This window comes from Lontra canadensis, unplaced genomic scaffold, assembly GCF_010015895.1.
Source record: "Lontra canadensis isolate GAN:19392208 unplaced genomic scaffold, GSC_riverotter_1.0 scaffold74, whole genome shotgun sequence".
NCBI classification, from domain to species: Eukaryota; Metazoa; Chordata; class Mammalia; order Carnivora; family Mustelidae; genus Lontra; species Lontra canadensis.
The window spans coordinates 9,427,428-9,452,136 of NW_022631068.1; the positions used below are offsets into that span (position 1 = coordinate 9,427,428).

Below are 24,709 nucleotides of genomic sequence, written 5' to 3' on the forward strand. Positions count from 1 at the left end.
CGTTCAAACATGAATACAGAGAGGCAAACATTGGCAATGCTTATTAGAGAACTCTTAATGGAAGAATTTACTCTGGCTCAAGATATCCCCCTGCACCATATGTCGATGGGTACATTGAGCTCTCACACTCAGTGCTACTAACCTTTCAAACAGTATAACTCACTTACTTTGCTTTGATTCTAGGCTTGACAGAAATCTTTGCATTAGAATCCAATTTCCAGTGTGTGTATTTTGGGAAATGTATATGCTGAATATATGCCATAACTGTCAGTACCCAAAGCAGTATTATTTTCATGGCTTAAGAATAATTTTATTAGTATTGTATTGGTATCATTTATTCCAGGCTTATTGAGATATTGACATATAATTTATGTAATTATGTAATTTATGTATTAAGGTATAATGATTTAAGACGTGTACACTGTGAAATGATTATCACAATCAGATTAGTTAACACCTCCAGCCCTTTATATAATTACTTCTTTTTGTGTGTTGTGATAATTTTTAAAATCTACTCTCTTAACTTTCAAAAATATAATACAGTGTTGTTAAGTATAGGCACCATGCTACACATTAGGTCCCCAGGAACCTCCATATTATTTCATAGTGGCTATGCTCATTTACATTCCCACCAATAGTTCACAAGGGTTCCTTTTCCTCTGCAACCTTGCCAGCATTTATTAGTTCTTATCTTTTTGATAATAGCCTTTCTAACAGGTATATCTCATTGTGGTTTCAACTTGCATGTCCCTAATAATTAGTGATGTTGAACATGCACTTAGCCATTTGTATGTCATCTTTAGAAAATGTCTATTCAGGGGCGCCTGGGTGGCTCAGTGGGTTAAGCCTCTACCTTCGGCTCAGGTCATGATCTCAGAGTCCAGGGATCGAGCCAGTATCAGGCTATCTGCTCAGTGGGGAGCCTGCTTCCTCCTCTCTCTCTGCCTGCCTCTCTGCCTACTTGTGATCTCTGTCTGTCAAATAAATAAATAAAATCTTTAAAAAAAAAAAAAAGAAAATGTCTATTCAAGTCCTTTATCTGGTTTTTAATCATAAATTTTTTTGCTATTGAGTTTGTAGGAGTTCCTTATATATTTTGAATATTAACTCCTTACAGATTGTTTGGAAACATTTTCTTCCATTCTGTAGGTTTCCTTTCTTTTGCTGATGTTTCTTGGCTCTTGAGAAGCTTTTTAGTTTAATTTAGTCCTCCTTGTTTACTTTTACTATTGTTGCTGGCACTCTTTGTGACTTTTTTTTTTTGTCATATCCAAAAAATTGTCATCAAGACCAAAGTCAAGGAACATTTTCCCTATGTTTTCTTCTAGTAGTTTTATGCTTGTGAGCCTTCCATTTACATCTTTAATCCACTTTAAACATTAAAGTGGATTAAATTAATCCACTTTGAGTTAATTTTTGTGAGTGGTGTAAGGAAGGGGTCTAATTTCCCTAATCTATATGTGGTTATCCAGTTTTCCCAGGGCTGTATTGCTATTATTTTTTTTTTAAGATTTTATTTATTTATTTGACAGACAGAGATTACAAGTAGGCAGAGAGGCAGGCAGAGAGAGAGGAGGAAGCAGGCTCCCTGCTGAGCAGAGAGCCCGATGTGGGGCTCGATCCCAGGACTCCGAGATCATGACCCGAGCCGAAGGCAGAGGCTTTAACCCACTGAGCCACCTAGGTGCCCCTGTATTGCTATTATTAATATATCCTGAGAACTTGGTTGCCATGACTCCACCTTTGAAAAATGTTCTGCTTCCTTCTGTCAAAGTCAGATTTCTGAGATTATAACTAAAAATCAATCTGTTACCTTAAGATTCCTCTCAGCAATCAGTAGGCCAGCTTTTTTTCTGTATAAAGTTTGTTATTCTTTCTGTAGTACTTAACATCATTCACTATTTTGCCTCTAAACAGCTTTCTTATACTAAGTAATATGGATAGGAAATTATCAGAAGATTTTGCATACCCAGAAGATGGTGGAATGGAAACTAGCAAGGATAAATGATGAGTCAATGAAGAATCACATGACTAAAAACAGGCTTTGGGATAAAATTAAGTGACAATTAGAACATTAACAGGAACTGATATTTATCAAGTTTTTCCATGTGTCAAGGACTGTGTTAGACTCTATGTAAGTTGACTCTTCCCAGCAACACTATGAGGCCAGGGTTACTATCAAATACAGGTTAAGTGAATGAGGATCAGACATGGGAAGTAACTTGTCTGTGGTCTGGCCACTTCTTCGCTAACAGAGGCCTGAACTAGGACTTGAACCAAATCTGTCTCCTAAAAAGAGCTCTGGACCATTTACAGACATTGGTGCAATCCTAAAAATTAGGGCACACAAAATCTCCAACTGTGGAAATCAGAACTAGAAGTGGTGTTAGAAAAGGAATATTGTTAGTCTGTCTTCAGACCTGTATAAGAAATAGTATTTTTAATTGATAAGTCACCAAAATCCTATGTGTAGATAAATGAATGACTAACGAGGAGAAGGACAATTTACTAGGCAACTCTAAGTGGATTTTTAAAAAGAATTCCACAATTCCAAGTTCTTATTTTTATCACAAGTGAGTCATTTGTCATATTTAGATTCACCTGTAATATTAAATGGTATGTCCTTTCTTCCTAGAATATGCAAATTTTATAGTTTCCATTTTTTTAAGATTTTATTTACTTGAGAGACAGAGCACATGAGATGGGGGAGGGGCAGAGGGAGAAGGAGAAGATGATTCTCTATTAAGCAGGGAACCCAGAACCCTGAGACCATGGTCTGAGCTGAAGGCAGATGCTTAACCAACTAAGCCACCCAGGCCCCCTAAGAGTTCCCATTTCTAATCAAGAAATGGACATCCTGGGGCAAACCTGTTTCCTTGTTAGCAAAACCTAGGCTTCCAAGGTCTACTGGCTCCAGAACCAGGTGACCACAAACCAGGCCTGTCAGAGAAGACCACTTGCCTCGTTCTGAAGCCCCATGGAAACAATCCTCTGTACATTGTATCCATTTTTACATATTCCTTAGTGTAAAGTCAGGGTATTAACTAATTTGGTTTTTCTTGGGAGTGAGAGCCATGTTTTGTTGCATTAAGCTTGTTTTGTTTCAAACTACATTATTATGTTATGACTGTCATATAAAAAGCTGCACTTAATGTATATAATTTGAATGAATTTGGAGATATGTATACACCTGTGAAGCCATCACCACAATCAATGCCATAAACTCATCCACCACCTCCTATTTTTTTTTTTTCTTTTCATGGCCAGTGGAATGGTTGTGACCACCGACTGGGGGGGAGGGGAAAACGAAAAGGTGTTGGTCAAAAGGGTACAAAACTTCAGTTGCAAGTTGACTTGAGTTCTGGAGATAGAGTTATGGTATAGTTAACAGCACAGTATTATGTACTTAAAATTTTGTTAACAAGGTAGATTTTATGTTGCATTTGTTTGCATCAAGAGACTTTGTTGCAATTCTGTTGTTCCAGTTACTCGGGACAAACTCCTTAGAGCCTCCTCGACAGTTCTTACTTTGCGTATAGATTAGTTAACTCACCTGTGACTCTGTCTTCAAAATCTATGCATAACCCAACTGCTTCTTACCGCCTTCACTGTTACTACTCTGTCTAAAAGACTGTCAGCTTACCCTCCCCAGAAAATTGAAATACCTTCTAACTAGTGTCCACTACAGTCTTTCCTCCCTCCTCCCACCCCTCACTTATTCTCTTCTTGACAGAGCAGCTATAATTATTTTACACGTTAAATCAGATAATACCACAGCTCTGCTCAAAAACCTCCAAAGGCTTTTATCTCATACAGACCTTACTTTTAAAATGCATTGCCACTCCCAGTTACCACCCCTCATTTCAGCTCCTACTGATGATCTCACAGGGCACAAGGCCTCCCTGTGGTCCCTCCCACCTCTAGGTGCTTGTACTTTGTGGCTTCTGTCTGGAACACTATTGCCCCAGACGTGCCCATGGCTTACTGCCATCCCTTGTTCAGGACTTTGTGCAAACATCACTTCTTCAGTGGGATGATGAATGGGCCTTCACTGGCCATCAAACTGAAAATTACATGCCTCTATCCTACCCCAGAGCTCTTATTTTTTTTCCACAGGACATATCTGACATGCTATCTTTTGTTATTTTCAGAGTGTACATACATGGGAGAAAAAACTTTGCTTTGTTTTTCTGTTTTGATCACTACCCTCAGTGCCTAGAACAGTGCCTGATTAAATGGTAGATTCTCAAAAATATTGTTGATAAAATTAACTACACAATAATCTGTCCTTAAAAAGTGGTACTAATAGAAGTTTGTGTAGTACTCTATTACTTTCTCTGATATGAATTGTAGCATTAATCTGAGATCCTTAGGTAGCAGTTCCTGCTTTTGTTATATGTGTTCTGAAGAAACCATTAACCAAGTCCATGACTACAGTGTATGTGTTTGCGTGTGTGTGTATATATATACATATATATGCATATATATGCATGATTCCCTAGTGTGAAGCAGAGCACTAATTGCCTCCCACACTAAAGGCTGATATTCTTCCTCTCTTAAAACCAGGTGAGTAACTGTGGGGAGATTCACATGATTCTTTTGGGATAAAGGTCCAGATGTTCCCCTTAATGTATTAAAAAAGCTTCCCTCTGCACACAACTCTTATTCTCCTGGACATGGTAGAGATGAAATTTCAAAGGAATATAGTTTACTTTCATTTTCTTAGGAAATTCTGTCTCAAATTAATTTGAAATTATTGATGGAGAATGTAATCTTCATTGTTACAAACCAGAAAATGTTGCTCCTTTTTACCATTTTATTCCCAAATAACATCCTGGGAAAGCCCAATCTTAGCACCTACCCTTTCTATTCTGCAAATAAAAAAAGCTAGCAGTTCTTAAAAAAAAAAAAAATCTATCTATCTATCTATCTATCTATCTATCTATATGTATGTATAAGTAAAGGCAGTGGAATGACCTTCCTTTAATAGGTCATGTGCTCATTCATTCATCCATCACAACATTGTGGTGGATCTCCTTTGCAACAGATACTGGTGAGAAAGTACATGAAGAAAATGAAAAAGAACATTAAGTTCAGAATTAGAAGAACCAGATCGGACTGGGGCATATAATAGCAGTGTGACCTTGGCAAGTAGTCATATTGTTTTTAAAGATTTTATTTATTTATTTGACAGACATAGATTACAAGTAGGCAGAAAGGCAGGCAGAGAGAGAGGAGAAAGTAGGCTCCCCTTGGAGCAGAGAGCCCGATGTGGGGCTCGATCTCGATGAGATCATTACCTGAGCTGAAGGCAGAGGCTTTAACCCACTGAGCCACCCAGGCACCCCAGTAGTCATATTTTTAATAAAGAAAATGAAGATGATAATACACATTTCACAAACTTAGATTTTTGTGTGAGTACTGAAAGAATTATTGAGTAGTAAAATCATTTGTAAAATGTGATAGAAATATAAGCTTTCTCATTATTGTTATAATAAAAAGGTATGTTTTTACATAAAATAAAATACCATGTTATTTCATAATATAATAAAAAGGAAGTATATAATAAAGAGATTTAGAGAAAGAGAACATGACTGCAAGGAATCTTTTTTTTTTTAAAGATTTTGTTTATTTGACAGAGAGATCACAAGTAGGCAGAGAGGCAGGCAGAGAGAGAGGGGGGGAAGCAGGCACGCTACTGAGCAGAGAGCCCAATGAGAGGATCAATCCCTGGACCCTGAGATCATGACCTGAGCTGAAGGCAGAGGCTTAACCCACTGAGCCACCCAGGCGGCCCCAAGGGATCGCTTCAGAACATAAATAATTCAACAGGAGAAGGATATATAAATATTAATAATAAAAAGCAACATCTGCCTGTCCATAAAGAGATAGAAAAATAATTTGTGGGTCCTCAGTCAAAAGTTTAATTTCAACACAGCAAATTCTGAAAGGGCTAATCAACAGAGGAGTATTTGAGTGATGCCTTGAAATGGAAGTAGCTCTCTAGCAGGTCATTTGTCCCCTCTTTGAAGATGGCTTTAGAGATGGTTATTGCACCAACAGAGCATGGCAGTCAACCACATGACCCTTAGAGTCACTATTACTTTTTTTGTTTTTCAAGTCTTGGTTATGCATTTCCCTAACTGCAGGATTTTGAGTATATTCCTTAATTCCCCTGTTCCTCAATTTCCTCATTTATAAATTTGAGATAATAGTACTGACCTCAAGAGGCTACTATGAGGATTAAGATAAGTGCTTGGCATATTAAGCTCCCATTCAATGTTAGTTGTTGTTATTCTACTTATTATCTATTATTCTACTTATTCTTATTATTTTACTATATTGTTACTCTACTTATTATCTATTATTCTATTCTACTCTACTATTATTGTAAGTGAAGCAGCATACAAAATTCCTGTTGCCAAAAATGGTTGCCAAAAATGGATTTTCAGGAATACCATCTAGCAAAATGAGGTGACCCCTTAGTATGATGTGTGAGAATGGTAAATTGGCAATCTTTCCCTCTTTCTTTTTGTTTTTTTTCTACTTCTCTATGTTAGTGTCTCCACCTTCCAATGGCCTTGCTGCAATCCCACCTCAGAGATTTTGGCTCTTCCTTGCTTTAGGATTCTAGGATTCAGGAATCAGGGAACACAAGAAAGACGTTAGATAAGTGATAAACCAATTCAAGTCCTATTGGTAATAATTTAATGAGTTTTTTTCTCCATTTTTAACAAAAGGTGCTCAATGAATATAATAAGAAGCAAAAAAATAAACACTTGGTTTGGGTATTCTAATAACCTCCCAAGCCAAAAATCATGCTTTATAAATACAGACCCATCATCATTGTCATCACTGTCATGCTATTTAACACTGTAAAGCTATTTATAAGTCATACCCCCTTACTACTGGTTTAAATCCCAATAATTTTACAAGTTAAATAAGTATTACTTTTCTATTTTATATGTAATCTTTGTATCCCTTTTATAAATTCTAGGCAGGTTTATAAGTATGTTATTAAAAAAAAAAAAAAAAAAAAAAAGAAAAAAAAAAAAAAAAAACAGCTGTGATGATCATTCCCACCTGTGGTATAAGCAGTCCATCTAGTCCAGTCTGTAAAAAAACTGTATTTTACATTATTTCTAATTTCATTATTGTCAGTCCATAAAAATGGCTAGAGTCCACTCTTTTTTAGTCCTTATTCTTTTCCCTCCCCAAACCTGAGTTTTTCTAGCTCTTTGTGTTTCTTTTTTGCTCCCAGAACCACTCTGAAAGAGTTGGTTGCAAGTTGCTGGAACAAGGTTCACCTGAAGCTCAGAATGTCTAAAAATCATTTAGGGTCTCAGTAGGACAAGTGGATGAGTTAGGCAGGCAGTCCACAATATCCCAAAGGGAATGGTAAATTGAACTAAACTTCAACTTCAGGAAAAATGTGATGAGATAGAGAGTTAGAGAGGAGACACTGACTTTTCAGTCCCACTTGACCTTTAACAAGTGATAAACAAGGTTCAGTCTTAATAGATGTCCTCAATTTTTCCAAGTTACAAATCCAAATATTTATATAAATATCTCAATTCAGAATGTTGGCAGTGCCTACAAATCCTAAAAAAAATACTAGGTAAGGCTAATAAAGGACCCCAAAGTCAGATTTGTCCCTTGTTGATAAACCCCAAATCTCTGCTTCATCAGCTTCAGAATTTTGAGAAGGGACAAGATAAGCAAAACTTAGCACTGTTAATATTGACTGTCCTTCATCAAGTGACTGATGAGTTACACCAATATTCTGTCTCTCTATTCTGTTTTACTATGGACCTATCATCTCCACTAGGGGCAACGTGAGAACAGAAAGGGTGAATAAAGAATAAAACTATCTCCTGCTACTAACAAATGAGGGACCTATGGTTCAAGTATTTATTCTGGATGGGGTTACTGTAGGTTCTGGTTTGCCAGAGACAGTCCTTATTTTTAACTGTTACCCCATCCAATGTAATCATTAATAATGACCCCTTTCATACACATAAGTATGCCAGTTGGGGTTGCATTAGTACTGGTTACAAGTGTCATAGCTATAGACAGACCAAAATCACATGAATGCAGGGACACAAGCCAATCATTGCGAAGTGCTATCTGAGATAAAAACCATTATAGTGTCCAGATTCAAAGCCAGATTAGCTGACCCTAAACTCGGAACTCTTTCCACAATCCAGGCTGTTTTCAAGTTTTATGTTAAATGTCAGAGACCATAGATACCAGAACTATAGCTAAGAGAAACAAAATACACTCAGACACATTCTTTAGGAAGTAACAGAGCACAGATGTATCTGAGATCTTCTGAGGTCAAGGCTGGATACTTTTCTAACCATCTCCCTGTTTGGAAACCAAATACCAAGCATTATGCTAAACATAACAGTCATTACACTAAAGGTACAATTTGGTGATGCATCTGTTAAGAGAAATAGAAACCTGAGAATAGGATTAATCATTAGGGACATGACTAACTGGCACAAAAGAATCAGAATAATTCATGATCCTATATAATTAAGTGCTAAATTATTTAGCAAGCATGAACAAGTTCAGAAGAGACTTCTTGTGGGTTGGTATATTCAAGGAAGAGGTGGCACATCAACTCGGCCTGGGAGAACTTGATGAACAGCAGATAACAGCAGATGGAGAGTGTTCCCCAAAGAGGAAACAAAGAGAAGTATTTTGGGCTGTTTTTGTGAAGCAGATCAAGGAATATATTCTGACCCAGAGTTTGTCCTAGGAAGTCCAGAGAAATCTGGTGGATTAAATTAGGTTGGGCCAGATTATGAGAATGTCCTTAATGTTTAATTTTGTTTTACCCATACATATACATAACTTTATGCATTCATGTGGATATTCACGTATAAATGCATACGTGTGGATATTCACATGCTTTTGAATGTATAGTTGTTTTTCTTTTTCCCTTTTTAGGCTTCCTTCTCTCCCTCTCTTCTTCCATCCAGTTGTATTAACCTACCTACCCATGTTAACAGCCCAGTACATAGATTTCTGTATATTTTCTTCCTGTCCAACTAATCAGATAGATGCCTTAGGAAGATAAACCATAATTTACTATATTGCTGGGTATGAGCTTTGTTCTAGTAATTTGCTACCAAGACCAATGATGCAACAAGCATGTGGATCATTATTTATGGACCATTATTTATGGCTGCTTTGTTTGAATGGAATAGACTTCTAAGAGATGGATTATTGGTTAAAATAAGCTGTAATGCTTCACGATTCCAAAGCAATGTATGAAAGAATGCTTTTCCCAACATCCTCTATAAAAATAGATATCATGGCTCCTTTCCATTTTTGCTAATGTGAAGAGCCTAAAAATATACCTTGTTATTTTAACTTATCGTTCCCTGACTACCAGAGAAAATTTTTTTCATTTTATTTATGATTTTTTTTTAGATTATAATCTTACAATGTGGTCTGTAAATACTCTGCATTATTTTTTTTCCCGTTTTGCTTTACTCTCCCTTCTTTTTGTTCTTTTTTATCAATCAGGGTTCAATGAGCAAAGCAGAATGAGATACACTGTAAGTATTATGGAATTGGGATTTATTATAGGAATGGGAACTTACCCAGTTGTGGGAGTTTTGGGAGAATAGTCCAAAAAGGAATGTTGGGGAATCAGAGAAAAGCCACTAACCAGCTTTCCTGAAGCACTTGGGTGTGGCAAAGAAATCAGAGTTTGTCAGGGAGTCTGGAATGGGACCATCATGGAGCATTGGTGGAACCCCCCTCTGGAAAGACTATGGCCTCTGCACCTGCTGGTGGCATGGCCTTTCCATAGAGGAAAAAAAAAAAAAGCTGGACCTGGTACTGGGAAAAAAAGGGGCTAGCTAGACTCTGTCTATACCTGTGTCATTCTCTCATTACTTGAAAGCACAGTGACCTTCAGAGTACACTGGCTACTGCTTTCCTGTAGGTTTACTATCCTTGTACAAATGTCTTTTTGATCAGCTTTAACCTGGAACTATATTGGGAAAGCAATTCTGGAGAACATGGCTGTAGTTTAGTGAAGTTGACACAAAAGGAATGTAACAAAGCACATGATTGATTTTTGTGAATGTCTGCAAAGTACAAAGATAATGTATGATGATCTTATAAACCTCTGTTAAATGAAGTTCATTGATTGCAGTAAGTACATCTAGATCTTTATTTGTTATTTGGTCCATTATACTGTTTAAATTTTTTGAGAAGTATATATTGTCTTCCATTACAATTGTAGTTTTGTTGATTTGATTGTTTGTTTTGCTTTTGTATTAAAGGCTGTACAGTTTGGTGCATAAAATATATGACTTACATCTTATTTATAAATTATACCTTTATCTTTAGGCAATGTACCTCTTTAACATTTTAGTCCTTCTAATGTGAAATTCCATCATGACTGATATCAATATGGCTAGACTTGCTTGCTTTCTTTTATCATTTACCTAGAATCACCTAGAATGAGCACCCTTTATTACTTTGCATTAAATATTTATTTCTCATGGAGTACATATCTTGATTTTAATCCAGTTTAAGTCACTGTCTTTTGTGGGGAAAAAGGAGTGCTCATATTTGGGATATTGGCCAATAACTTGATTTTTTTCATTCCATTTTGCTTTGAACCTATAATTTATGTTGATTGTTGAGTCCACATTTTCCTTTTCTTTATTTTTCCTGGTTTGATCAAGGTGTAATATATTTCATTCGTTATTTCCTTGGACAATTCATCATTCTTTCCCTATTCATTAAATATAACTTTTTCCCCCTTGTTCTCATAATTAAATGAGTTAAACCAAATTATTTTTTCTATTAACATGCATGCTTCTCCTTTGCCTTTTGTTGATCCCTTCCCCAATAAAAGAAGATCTTAATACTATTTTCATCTTCCACTTTTCTTTTCTAATTCTCCCCTCCTTAGACTTCCGTAACATTCTTACTTCTCCCACTCCCAGCTACCTGGATTTATTGAAATTAATAATTAGGATTTTTTGGTGTTTTCTTTTCGATAGCTTTTTATAGTTCTTATATTAAGTATCTCTGGAGAGTGTATTATTGTCCATTTGAATTTAATTAAGTAAATCAAGATCTGATACTATTATATTTTACTCATCTTTTATCTTGAGGTCTTTTTTCTAAGTTAATTTTTTTAAGTAGAACCCGTAAGTGTTTAATCAGATTATGTAAGTTATATATTCCTCAAATTATTGCAAATCTTCAAATTTCTTCTAAGACTTGAGAATAATTATATCTTGTGTAGAGGTATGTGATTCTGGGATGAAGTCATTTATATCATCATCCTGAAGAAGCTATTCTAGCTTCCAGCATTGCATATTAAAGAGTGTGCTCAGTCTCTTTTTGGTTTTCCTTAGTCAATATTTTACTGATTCCTAGGTGACAAAACCTAACTTGAAGATTGGAAAATATAGTCACTAGAGTTAACGTCCAAACTTTCCTGCAAGGGACTGTAAGAAAATTAATGTTTTTATTGTATAAAATATGATGCTATAGTTTTTTTTTTAATGTTTAACCACAGTTTTACAATAAAACACCACAAACATGGAATACTTAGAGCTTCAAACATTTAGAGATTATATAACCATTTGCTGTCTATTCTTAAAGAAATTACAAAGATGCACTCTTCTAGTATAAAGCTTGCAAAGACTAAAAATATATATCCTGGCTGAATTTGGCAAATAGATTCCAGTATATATTTCTTAAATGTACTAAAAATATATGTAGCTTTTTCTTATTAATTATAGGAATTATAGAAATTATAGGAAGGGAGGAAGAAGAACTTTATTTGATATAAAGTATGATTTACTGTATATTCTTCAAGGTAACATTATGTGATCATCTACTCAGTGATGCTAACATAAATTACTTAGATTTACTTTAATGAATATAAAGGCTATAAATGGCACATTGATTATTGATTTGTTTTCAAGTTGCCAGTATTTGTTTTTTAAGTAAATTCAGTGGTGTCACATTAAATAATTACTTCAATAATCTTTCCATCCTATAGCTTTTATTTTGGCAAACAGTCTGTTCATCATATTAGTGTTTAATTTCTGATCCCACTCAAGCTCATATTGCCACAGAGTTTATATTTGTAGATTTTCTGTACCATTTCCACTATTTTCCTTCAGAGAGGAAAGAGGACTAATCCTGGTCAAATCAGCCAAAAGGATTGTATTTCTGAAGTCAGAGCAGAAATTCTCTTCCAATTGACAAGAATCCTAGAATATGAGGGTCAGAAGAAAAGTTAGGAAGCATCTAATCCATCAGTCTTCTTACAGATAGGACACCTTGAACCAAGAAGGCAAGGTGATTTGCATGCCGCTGGAGAGCATGCTACTTTATACACCAGTCTATAAGCTCTAGACTCCCAAAGTAGTGCCATCTCTTCCACATTTCTCTGCCAGGTTAAAAAGAGGACCTCCATGGCCAAGTGCTGATTTTCCTTTTCAACTTTATATCTGTGCTACTATTGGATTAAAATGGCATAACAACATTTTCTACCCAGATTATTTTTAAATACCTTTTTATCATTTTTTATTTCTTTACACTTATTCTTCTAATGTAAGTAATATGTATTTGGTGGTTAAAGTGACTGTTTGACTTACCGTCCAAAACAGGATACATTTTAAAGTCTGAGATATTAATAATTACACTGAAACAAAAAGCAACCCAGAATATAATGTCGCTCTAGAAATAAATGGAAAATAAGATTAAAATATCAGTAAGCAAAATGAAAGAAAAAATTACTTCACTCGTATTTTCTTTATGTAGAATTTGATGTTTCAATTTTATTACCATAGATCTATCTATGCATATTTTTTTTTGCAAAAATGGATCTCATACTGAAATATTCTTTTGAAATTTGTTATTAATAAGCAACATATCAGGAAATAAATTTTCATGCACACTCTCTTTTTAAAGGATTTCCTTTTTTTAAAAGATTTTATTTATTTATTTGTCAGCGAGAGAGAGAGAGAGTACAAGCAGGGTGAGCAGCAGACAGAGAGAGAGTGGGAAGCAGGCTCCCTTCTGAGCAAGGAGCCGATGTGAGACTCAATCCCAGGACCCTGGGATCATGACCTGAGCCGAAGGCAGACACTTAACCGACAGACCCACCCAGGTATCTCTAAAGGATTTCCTAATATTACATTTTTAATGTCTTTGGAAGAATGTCAAGCCAGTAGACACATTCTTTACTACCCCTGGACTGGTTATATTCAAACAGAGAGCACAGTGTATTCACAACCAGTCAGTCCAGCTTCCCAGGGACCACACACTTACTTTCTCTGAAAAGAAAATAGGTAACTGCAGAAGCTACTTTATTTCCACTCCAACTGGCAAATAACCCCAACAACTGACACAGCACAGACCTATACCAGTCGATAGAAGCATCAGGCTATCAGAGTAGATGCTAGCCATAGACAACATTCACGCCTTGAACTCTAGGTGAGTGTTTATGGAAAAGTTGGCTCAAGAGCATGGAAGTTCACCAAATGTGGTAGGGTAGTCAATATGACCAGAGTATCAGTTTAAAAGCTGATGAAGATGAACAGATGTAGAAAATAAACCAACAATTATTACAGTCCTAGATTTTCAAAACAACAGGACCAATCTTTATGAAATTATTTACCTAGAATAAGTAAAATCACAGAACAATATAAAACCACAGTCTTGCGTGTAAATTTTGGAAAGGTAATTAATACACTGGACTTATCTTTGAATGTCTTATTATTAGAGTTTTTTGACAAACAGAAGAAATGTTTGTGCTAACTTTCAAAGGAGTGTATATCTAATGCATAATACAAACATGATAAAAAATGCCATGAAATGATGTTAGTCATATTCTATAGGAATTATAGGAGATTAAATTCACATCTAATTGGCTTCATAGTGGGTGGATGTGGAAAGAGGAAGTCTTCGTTTTAGAATTGGCATTGCTCTGTGGCCTTAAAGGATGAGTAGGGGTTGGGAAAACATGACTAGGACAGGAGTTTTAGAAGGAGCATCCCAAGTGCAGAAAACAGCAGCAGCAAAAGCAGAGAGGCTTATGAGGAAGAAAACCATTGTAGGACCAAAACTGAGTATAGAGAGTCCTAGAAGCAAGATTAGAAAGTGCTGAGAGCAGATCATGGAGCTCCTTGAATGATAGAACCATAAACATGGACTCCATTCTATAGACAACTTGAAATAATGGTAAAGTTTTCAGGAGAGACGTAAAATATAAAATGTTTATTCTGTCATTACCTCCTTTATTCTACACATCTGCCTTCTCTTAATGCTGTCTTCTTAAACTGTTTTGTGTCCCTGTCTCTTCAGAATACTGTGTAACAAGACCACCTCAGGCTAGATTCAGATTAGGTAGAAGCTGCTGATTTTCCTCCGGTGCTTTCTCTTACTCACTTATGTCCATTAGGAACATCACTTCTGAATGCTTCTCTGAGCGTCTAGCCTGGCTGTCAGCAGGACTAACCTGTTGTTACACTGTCACGTGTGCCCAGGAACCCAAGGCTTTGGGGAAGCAATTGTTAAATTGTATTCCACCCTTCCATTTATCACAGCACTCGGTTTTTTCAAGAGCTCGTTTATACCTTTAATAAACCATGGATAGTGACTAGAACCAAGAAAGTAGTTAATAGATTAGATATAAATATATATAAAATATATAAGTGGTTTAATATTATTTCTCTTGGTTTTGCATAAGGAAGACAACTGCTCAGGTCACTAAAGCAGCATTTTTCTTGAAGTCATTTTAGAATTTTAAATTAATTGCTTTCTTTATTTATTCACTAGTAAGTATTCATTGAGCTTGTGTGACTGGAACTATACTGGTCTCTGAAGAAACAGAAACACTCTATCTGTTCTCAAGGAGATCAGAGTCTCCCTATAAGAATGTCTCTGGGAGAGCTCTCTCTCCCCTTCTCCCTTCCTTACTCTTTGCAAATAAACCCATTACCGGTGTGACTTGGCTATTTCATTTTGCCCTTTAATACCTTAAATAACTGGATTCTAGGAAGGGAATGACTGCAAAGAGAGTATCTTTATTTCAGTTTCCATTGAGGCAAAGAGAAGCAGAATCGGCAATCCCAGTTTCAATTAAGTCACTTATTCAAGATGCAAAGAGGTAACGACAGAACTCTCTCAGTTCCTGTGATAGAGCACAAAATGGGGAACCTCACAATTGGCTGAGCTGAATGGTCATATTTCGGAGTTCAAAGGAATAGAAAACCGCTTGATGTAAAAGCAGAGTTTCTTACCTCTCTGGGAGGCAAAAGTTAGCATGGGGCCTGATAGATTAATTACCTAAGAAGGACAGGAGACAGGTGGTGAGCTGTGGGAGAGCAAATGCAGCAGAGACCTGAGCAAGGAAACAGAACAAAGAAAACCAGGGTCCAAGACTGAAAAAGAAAAATTAGATTTGTAGAATGATAGATACTGAAGGAGTTTAAAAATATATGTATGTAATCAATATAAATTTAGTGTAGAATATGTCAAAAAAAATATGGAGGTCTAAAAAAAATCAGCCTTAATCCTTACTTGCAAAATTAGTTATTTTGGACATTTTGGTATGTTTCTTTCAAGTCTTTTTTTTTTTAATATATTGCAAAACATAGTTAAGATCATTATGTATGATAATCATGTTCCCTCACTGAGCATTATATAAAGTATTTTCTCATCTTTAAAATTTGAAGAAAGAAATTTGAAACCAAAAATAGTAAAAAAAAAAAAAAATCAGTTTAGCCTTCTCTAATGAGGCTATTAAATATTCATTCCTAAACTTTCTACAATGGAAATGTTAGATTCAAAATATTTCTTATCAGAGCATAGGAAGATTTATTTTTTGGGAAGGTCTTTGTTCAAACCCCTCCATCTCCACTTTCAGAATACATACACATACACATACAGCTTTTCCTTCTCTTTGCATTGCCTTTCCTGTAAAGCAGATGGTGCTTGAAATTGCCTAGGCCCCTCACAAAAGCTGTTCCTCTAGCAACCTTCCTTAAAAGACGATTTTAAAACAAGCAAAGATATTCTTTGAATTCCCTGCTAGCCAATATGTCAGTCCAGCCTAAAATATTACTAATTAAAAGTAATCAACTTTATGAGAATATAATTTAATCATAGTTGCACTACAGAGACTAGGGTACCATGGTGTTAGATATACAAAATCGCTTTTTAAAAATAATTAATTTCTAATGAGGTTCAAACTCTTAACTCATTCCTAGCTCCGTGCCTGTACATCCTTACCTCCTGCTGAGTTGTGGTTGGAGAAAATAAGACATCAGCACAAAGAAGAGGTTCTAGGAAATTGAAGATGTCCTTATGCCTGGAAGTGTAGAGTAAAACCATGAGCCTTTAATTCTTTCAACTGTTCCTCCTGATCATAAATTGAATTAAAGCTCATATTTCAAAAATATTTCTGAATCTAACACTGATTTAAAAGGGTTTGTAAAAGAAGATCAGATCCTCAGGAGTTATAATTATAATAGTATGTGATATTTATTGAGCTTTGCTTTGCTGCCATGAACTAGTCTTTAATTATATGATCTAATGTAATCATGAGATTGGGTGCTATTAAAATCCAATGAGTTGGACTGTATCAGAATGACCTATAAGTTGAGCTATATTAGAATTTTAACTGAAGATGAAAAAAACATAACCAAGACACACTCAGATATTCATTTATTGCTTCGGGTTTCAAAGCCCTCTTCTGTAAAATAGCTGTAAAATGAGGCTCTGTGGAGATAGTCTCTGAGGTTTTTTCTGGATCTTCAGTTGGAGATAAACTCACACCAAGTTAATTTTTCATAACCAAGTATTTCTTCAATATTTGCATTCTGAGCTTTTACTGAATGTTCAACATCTTCCTTCTGGAAAATCCATTATCCTTCATTAAAGAAGGGGTCTTCAGTTGGAGATAAACTCACACTGAGTTAATTTTTCATTACCAAGTATTTCTTCAATGTTTGCATCCCGGGCTTTTACTGAATGTTCAACATCTTCCTTCTGGAAAAACCATTATCCTTCATTAAAGAAGGCTGCACATTCTATGCTATATGCCTTTCCCTGAGAGTGGAATCAAATTTCTCTCTTCTCAGTGCCTAGCCACAGAAAACTCAAGAAAAATCTAGTCAGAACCACCAGGCTGACTGACCAACCTCTGAAATATCATGAAAGATATTAATAAATTGTAGTTTAAATCTTTTAGTTTCAGAGTGATTATGCAGTCATATTTAACTGGAATGTTTTCATGTTCAAAGCTGCATTCCTTTACTGCCCTTGTGTTATACACTACAGGTGAAATCAAAGCATGATGGTAACTCAACCTGTTTGGGGTTTTGAAGACCTTGACATCATTCCATCTTTCTCTTTTCCATCTCCCTTTAATTGAATTCTTCAACTGACTGAGTTAGTCTCACAAACCTTCAAAAATCAGGGAAGCATAGTTGCTTGCTGTGTCTGTGCGGTAATGCTACATCTTCCAGGAGGAGCTACGAGGTTTGAATCCGGCAGCAGGAAGAAGAAGGTAAGAGGAGGAGAGAGGCCACTGAGGAAGGTGCCGAACTGGCTCCTGTCCCTATTTTGGGGCCACTGTGGTTTGGTCCTCCCCAAGTTACTTCACCCGGTTGGGTGTTGGATATCTTCCTCTCTCAACATAAAGTGTTGGTTTTTATGGTCTTGAGAATTCTTTGTTGTCCCAGGCCTCAGTTTCTTTTAGTATATTAAAATAATATTCTATCTACTTTATAAGGCTTTTGTGAGGATTACATTTGGGATGGTAGATAGTGTCTTCTCAACACCTGTTACTTAGTAGGTAAATAAATGGTCCAGTGTCACTATCGTATGATTCAAGGCCTCAATAGCTCAAATACAAGAGGATAACTCACATGTAATGTGCTAGACATTTAACATAACTTATCTAATAAAACCATTCTAGTGGCTAAGTGAAAGTTATCCATATTTCTATGCTCGAGTTTGAGAGGGAAAGACAGAAACGTCTCTCCATCTGCTGCATTTCTCTCAGAGGCGAGATCAGCTTTGCCCTTCTGTAAGTGCCAGTATTTACAGACCAACTTTTAGGAAATCAAAACTGTGCCTCAATATAATAACCAGACCCAAAACTTGAAAAAGAGGTAATTACTTAGTGGCTCCAGAGATTTGCTCGGATTTATTTATAGTCGCTAAGAAAAGTCCTCCCCTCCCTTGCCAGGCAAACCCAACGCAACACCCACCCACACTGCGGCACTGGACGCTCTGGGGATGCGAGGTTAATTCCCCGAGTAGCCGCTAAGGGGAGCTGGACGCTGGACCGCCCTCCGGCGTTGCCATAACAACGGTGGGCGCGCAGCCTTAGGAGCAAAGTGCCGGCTAAAGCAGGTGTTGGATTGCAGCGCGCTCGCGGAGGCTCAGGGATTGTGTGGCGCCCGGGAGCCTCTCAGAGAGTCTGGCTCCTATTCCTCCGCCTCCTCTCGGACAGCTTCCGAACCCAGCGGGGACGCGCAGAGTGAAAATGGTCCACCACTCAGGCTCGATTCAGTCCTTTAAACAGCAAAAAGGTCAGTTGGAATCTTGGTCCCCTCTCCCTAAGGGCGTCACGTCCCCCTCTGCATGCCCTTGCAGTTGTGTAGGAGCATCCTTTCCAGGCTAATGCGACGCAGAGGTGGAGAACTCTGTGAAGTTTAAAAAAAAAAAAAAAATGCTTCTTTACTCTGCATCCAAGATGAGTCTGATTTCTGAGCCTCCGCACGGTCCCAGGGAGAAGCGGAATTCGTCATTTCAGGGACTTGATTTAATGTACTATCTCTCCTAAGACTGTTTCATTGCATTGCAGTAAACCAGCTGAGTAAGGGTTGTTTTACCAGCCCAGTAGTGCTCTGAGGTTTGAGGACAGAAATATTGGACCATGTTTGCCCCAGTCTGTCATTCAAATCGCTAAGAAGCTTCACATGAATAAATCTCTTTATTTGAGATGCTTTTACACAGTCCTAGATAAATGAATTTTTGGACAGTTCCAGAAGTTGGCCTGTTGAAAGGGTTCTGAAACTTTCTTGGAAAACTTAATTTTGCCCACATCCTATGTTTGATTCTGGGTTTCAGGCTTTTGTTATTGTTGGTAGGTTCCTCTTCTGGGGGCTTTGTATTATCTCTCTTAGCTTCTCCTTCATGTTTCTCCCTGGATGCAGTGGTATGAGTACCTATGCTCATAATCAAATCAAGAAATATCCCTAGTTATCTTCACTCTATGGTCCTTATTCCCTATTTTGTTGAAAAGTATTTTTCTAGAGCATGTTTATGTTTAGGCATATTTCCAATTTTTTGCAGTTGGTCCCAAAACATGTATTAAATAACAATTACCATTTTATTGAAGTAATAATGGTGATGGCAATTATGCCAAGTTGACCACAGGTACCTAAGATACGTGAATTCTAGAATGGTAACTTGGCTCATTCATAGTGAAGTGAATATTTACTTATGTTATTATCTATACTCTTATCTGTCCATCTATCTATCTACAGTCAACAATTGTTTCTGTATAGATCATTGACTATTTTAAAGCAAAATCTGGATGGACATACCAGGGATAATCTAATAGGGATTCCTACATTAGGCAGAATATGGGACTGATTGAGCTTCAAATTCCATAATTTTGTACTCTGTTACAGTCCAAATTCTCTAGGTTCTTTTAAAAAAAATGTTGAAATTGGGAGTGGGATGAAATACTGTCTGCTTAGACAAAAATTTCACATAGTGTGCCATTCCACGTCAAATCTAAGTGTTCCAAAGAGAATTATATTGTTTCAAGAAGTCATGTTCTCTTTAATCATTACTTTAAACACATGTACACTTTAAGAACGAAGACAAAGATGGTAGGAACTTTACCTTAGCTTCATACAATTAATATTCTCTGATGCATGGCTATAGGTGACTCATTCTTGGAACCTGGAACCTTGAAATGTTCCCCACACAACTTATTATTATGTGTGGATACATATTTTGCTTTTAAAAGCTAACAACTGCCAATTTAAGGACCACCTGTGATTGCTCAAAGTGAGTCATAAAAAATTGTACAAATCTTTGTTCTTCATATTGTCCAAAAACATTTGGTTTCCTTTATGATGCATTATGAGCATTATTTTCAAGTCTTTTACTTTTTGGCACAAAAAACAACTTTAGCAGAAGGATAAATGTGGAGAGGAGGAAGGATAGGAAAGGAAGCACCAATAAAGTGGTTCTGGTTAATTGCTTCTTAACCATGAATGGGCATTCCAAAAAGATGTAACAAACTGAGGATTAGCTACTTTAATCTCGCAAAGAAGAAGCAAAATAAGATTTTAGATGCTTTCTGATCCAGGAAGCATGAGACAGAAAGCTTTTAGGGGTGCTTTTCACCATAACATTAACCTGAAAACTTAACATTAAAATGGAGAATATGCTGGAACTCTATAGGGTTCTAATTACCAAGCTTGCCTTTGTAACTAGCTTAAAAACCTTGAGCAAAGTGTTTAATTTCTTTGGACTCTACTTCTTTGAAAAGAGTCGACTCCTGACCCCTCCAGCCTTTTTGACTTCTCTTTGTCTGTTCCTTGGGGAAGGGCAGGTGGCAATGTGATAGAAAGATCATTTCTTCCTGGACCTTTGCTTTCAGTTCACAAGAAATATTTTAGGGGTACCTGGGTGGCTCAGTAGCTTAAACATCTGCCTTTGGCTCTAGTCATGATCCCAAGAGTTCTGGGATGGAGCCCCGTTTCTTCTTCCTCAGTCTGGGCTCCCTGCTCAGCAGGGAGTCTGCTTCTCCCTCTGACCCTCCCCCCCATCTTCTCCACCTCACCACATTCTCTCAAATAAATAAATAAAATCTAAGAAAGGAAGGAAGGAAGGAAAGAAGGAAGGAGGGAAGGAGGGAAGGAAGGAAGGAAGGAAGGAAGGAAGGAAGGAAGGATGGATGGATGGATTTAGCTGAGTAAACCAGTTTCTGGGGATGACTTTTTGTTTTAATCAAGTGAAATTAAAGTTTGTTTTTTATTTTGATTTCAACTCTGTAATACCTAGAAAGAGCATGGAGTATTCAGAAAACACCATTAGTGTAAGACTTTAAAAATGTTCACTATCACTTGAAAAATAGACACACTCTCTATTTAAACTCTCAGCAAGCAGGGTGCCTGGGTGGCTCAGATTGTTGAGTATCTTCCTTCCTCTCAGGTCATGATCCCAGGCTCCTGGAATCAAATCGCACATCAGGCTCCCTGCTTAGTGGGGAGCCTTGCTTCTTCCTCTGCCTCTCCTTGTGCTCTCTCTGTCTCTCTCTCTCTCTGACAAATAAATAAATAAAATCTTTTAAAAAATAAGTAAAATAAACTCTCAGCAAACCAGGAGAACTATGTAGTAATGTATGTAGTATGTAGAACTATGTAGTAATCTAATCAATCCCTGATCCAAATTCCCTCACTGATAGTAATATCTATCTAATTGAGTAACCAGCGTTTTTCAATAAATCTAATAGATGCCAGAATTGTTTTCTGTAAAATGAAATACTATCTGAAAAACCAGATTTCTCCATTAATTTAATCTGCAATCTTCATTTTCAGCCTTGCATTTTAATTCTACATATACTACTTGAAAGTTTTTTTCTTTAAGATCTCTAAACTTTAGTTACTACCTCTGTGAAATGAAGATAATATCTACATTGCAAACCCCTAATGTGTTCAGCAGTTTGGCGCACAGATTGGGGCCCATAAGTATAGTGAATAATTAATAATAATAATAAAAAAATTAATGATGGCTATTCTTCTTCCCAGGCCCATCTGCTTTTTTTCTTGACTACTTAGGAGTAAAAACAACAACACCACCCTCAACAGTTCCCTTAGAAGTTGTTGCCCTTTATTTTACTTTGTCTCACTTTTGTTATTTTGGGGTATTTTTAAGGAAAATGAGACTCCAGGTCATCTAATAATTCCTTGCAATAGACTTGATTTACAGTCACAAACTACACAACTCCCATGCCCATTTCTCAGGAAAGCCTCTCAAAAATTCCCATAGAGTAAGTTTGGATGTTCATTTCATAATTTCAAAATTTCACTGCAAATAAATTGTACTTATTCACTCTCCACTCAACCCATATTTACTAAGCTCTTGCCATATGTCAGATATGGTGCTTAGCGATGGCATTGTCAAGAATGCTTTCATTCATGAACCTATTACTGCAAAAGTCTTCTTCAGAAACCTTTGTTTAGTAGGAAGTCTGAGAGGTTTGCTAAACACAACCTTTATGTAAATTATAGGAAACTCTGTATTCTTCTAGGAAGATGTTGACATATTGTTTATTGACAATGCCAGTTAAGTTTTGTTTTCTGGGGATGCCTGGGTGGCTCAGTTGGTTGGACGACTGCCTTCAGCTCAGGTCATGATCCCGGAGTCCCGGGATCGAATCCCACATGGGGCTCCCAGCTCCATGGGGAGTCTGCTTCTCCCTTTGACCTTCTCCTCACTCATGCTGTCTCTCAATGTCTCTCTCTCAAATAAATAACTAAAATCTTTAAAAAAAAAAAAGTTTTGTTTTCTGAAGAGACCTACATATATTTTAAAATTTTTTATATTCTAATAATTTTTTATTCTACTTTGATTAAATTTACATTGTTTTATTAAGAGGCTTAATAAATTAAGAAGTAAAATGGGAGAACGGGGGAGGGGGGCAGAGTATTCCACAGTTTATTTCTGAAGTCTCAAGATTACACTGGAGTGTATCGGGTTTACAGAGAACTGGGACTGTGTTTTTGCCTTTGCCTTCGCACATATTGGAGGAACACATTAGCTGGCAAGTCAGCAATGATATCTGGCGAAAGTCCAACTGTGCTTCCCAGCCTGGCTTGCTCTGTTCACTTGATTGAAGATGGATTCATGTGTCAAGCAAAAGTGGGCAAGAAAAGGACAATGTGAGCTCTGGCTTGTGGTGGCTGTTATTTACCAATACAGCCAGCAAGACTTTGAGGGAAATCATAGGTCACCTCAAACACAGCCTGTCCTAAAAGGCTTGGGCTTAATGGGATTAGCTGAAGCTGTTAAATGATTCATCATTATTCTAAGGGACATTTGGTTAAACATGAAAAGAGTATTTTTAATAATTCCATGGAATCAAACACTTCCTACTCAAAAAGTAGCTTAATCATAATAATAATCTTTGCATGTACTTGGGAATCTGCAAACCACAAAGCACTTGTATTCTCTCTCTCTCTCTTTTTCTTTTCTCAAAATAAACTACTTGGAATTGCAGGTGCCCACCTGTGAAGCCTCTCAGCAACCATCCTGCTTTGTGTTCAGTTCCTAGCTCCCAACACCCTGAAGGGACATTGTTGGGGGGAATTCCTAGTTTCAGAATCTCTGATATCCACTGTTTAAGTCTCATTTTCCTCTCACTCATATCTTTAGGATCTAGGACTTTCCTATGCTCTGCCCCTGGTAAAATGAGAAAAAAAAAAATCTGGAGCCATTTATACATTGACAGAAATGCATTCACACATGTGTACTGACTATCCCTGGTATTTTGCCAGTTGATTCTTTTATTTATGAAAAGAGAAGGCATTGCCTCTTTAAAAAAAAAAAAAATTCCTGCCACATAGTAGAAAAAAATTCGGCGGGAGATATTTTGGGGTCAGAAACTGTATTTCTCTCAGGCTGGTGCTGACTATCAGCCTGATCACAAAGGATTAGGCACTGAATCTAATGGAGAATTCCTCTGGTCTTTCTACTCTGTCTCTTAATTTTCACCCTTCTCTTTCTTTACCTCCTCTGTAGATTTCCTACATATTTACAACTCTAGTTCCCCAGTGATAATCTCCCAGTGAGGGAGAGCCCAACTACAAAGGGAATGTAGAGAAATTTCTATCCAAATAGGAAACTCATGTGTCTGGGACCATTTCTTTTCTTTCTTTCTTTCTTTTTTAATTAACATATAATGTTAATTAAGTTCACAGGTCTGTGAATGACCAGTCTTACACAATTCACAGCACTCACCATAGCACATACCCTCCCCGATGTCCATCACCTAGCCACCCTATCCTTCCCCCAACCCCAAAAACTCTCACTTTGTTTCCTGAGATTAAGAGTCTCTTATGATTTGTTTCCCTCCCCGGTCCCATCTTGTTTCATTTTTCCCTCCCTTCCCCCTACGAATCTCCCGCCCTGCCTCTGAAATTCCTCATATCAGCGAGATCATATGATAATTGCCTTTCTCTGATGGACTTACTTCACTCAGCATAATACCCTCTAGTTCCATCTAGGTCCTTGCAAATGGCAAGATGATGTGGTCTATATATTTACAATGGAATACTATGCAGCCATCTGGGACCATTTCTTTAAAAATGCTGCGTACATCCAATGGCTCGGAACAATTACTGTGTCACCTCAAAGTAAGAATATTGAGGTTTAAAATGATGACTTTGAATTAGTAAAAACAATATAAAATATGTGATAAATAGATATCCTCTTAGGAGTAAAGAGAAGTGATAACATTTAAAAGAAATTCCATCCAAAATAATTATTAGATAAAAATATGAGTGTTTCAAAGCTATCTAGAAGTTCAGTTACCCAAAACATCACATTTCTTAAGGATTCTAAGGAGCTAAAGTCTTCATTTGAATCAAGGATTTAACATTCTATTCTGCCCATGGATGTT

General features: G+C 36.8%; 1 protein-coding gene across 3 annotated transcripts in view; it reads left to right on the forward strand.

Moving 5' to 3' along the window:
* Nucleotides 1–24,709, forward strand: part of LOC116881433 (anoctamin-3) — a 284,096-nt gene that overhangs the window by 1,503 nt on the left and 257,884 nt on the right. For 2 of the 3 annotated variants that reach the window (XM_032881226.1, XM_032881228.1), the window contains exon 1: nt 18,299–18,596. The exons of the other annotated variant lie outside the window; for it this stretch is intronic. In XM_032881226.1, the coding sequence (XP_032737117.1) occupies nt 18,551–18,596 (46 nt within the window). In that variant the 5' untranslated portion in view covers nt 18,299–18,550. Of the gene's footprint in view, nt 1–18,298; nt 18,597–24,709 lie in introns of those variants that run through there. 3 annotated transcript variants of the gene reach the window in all.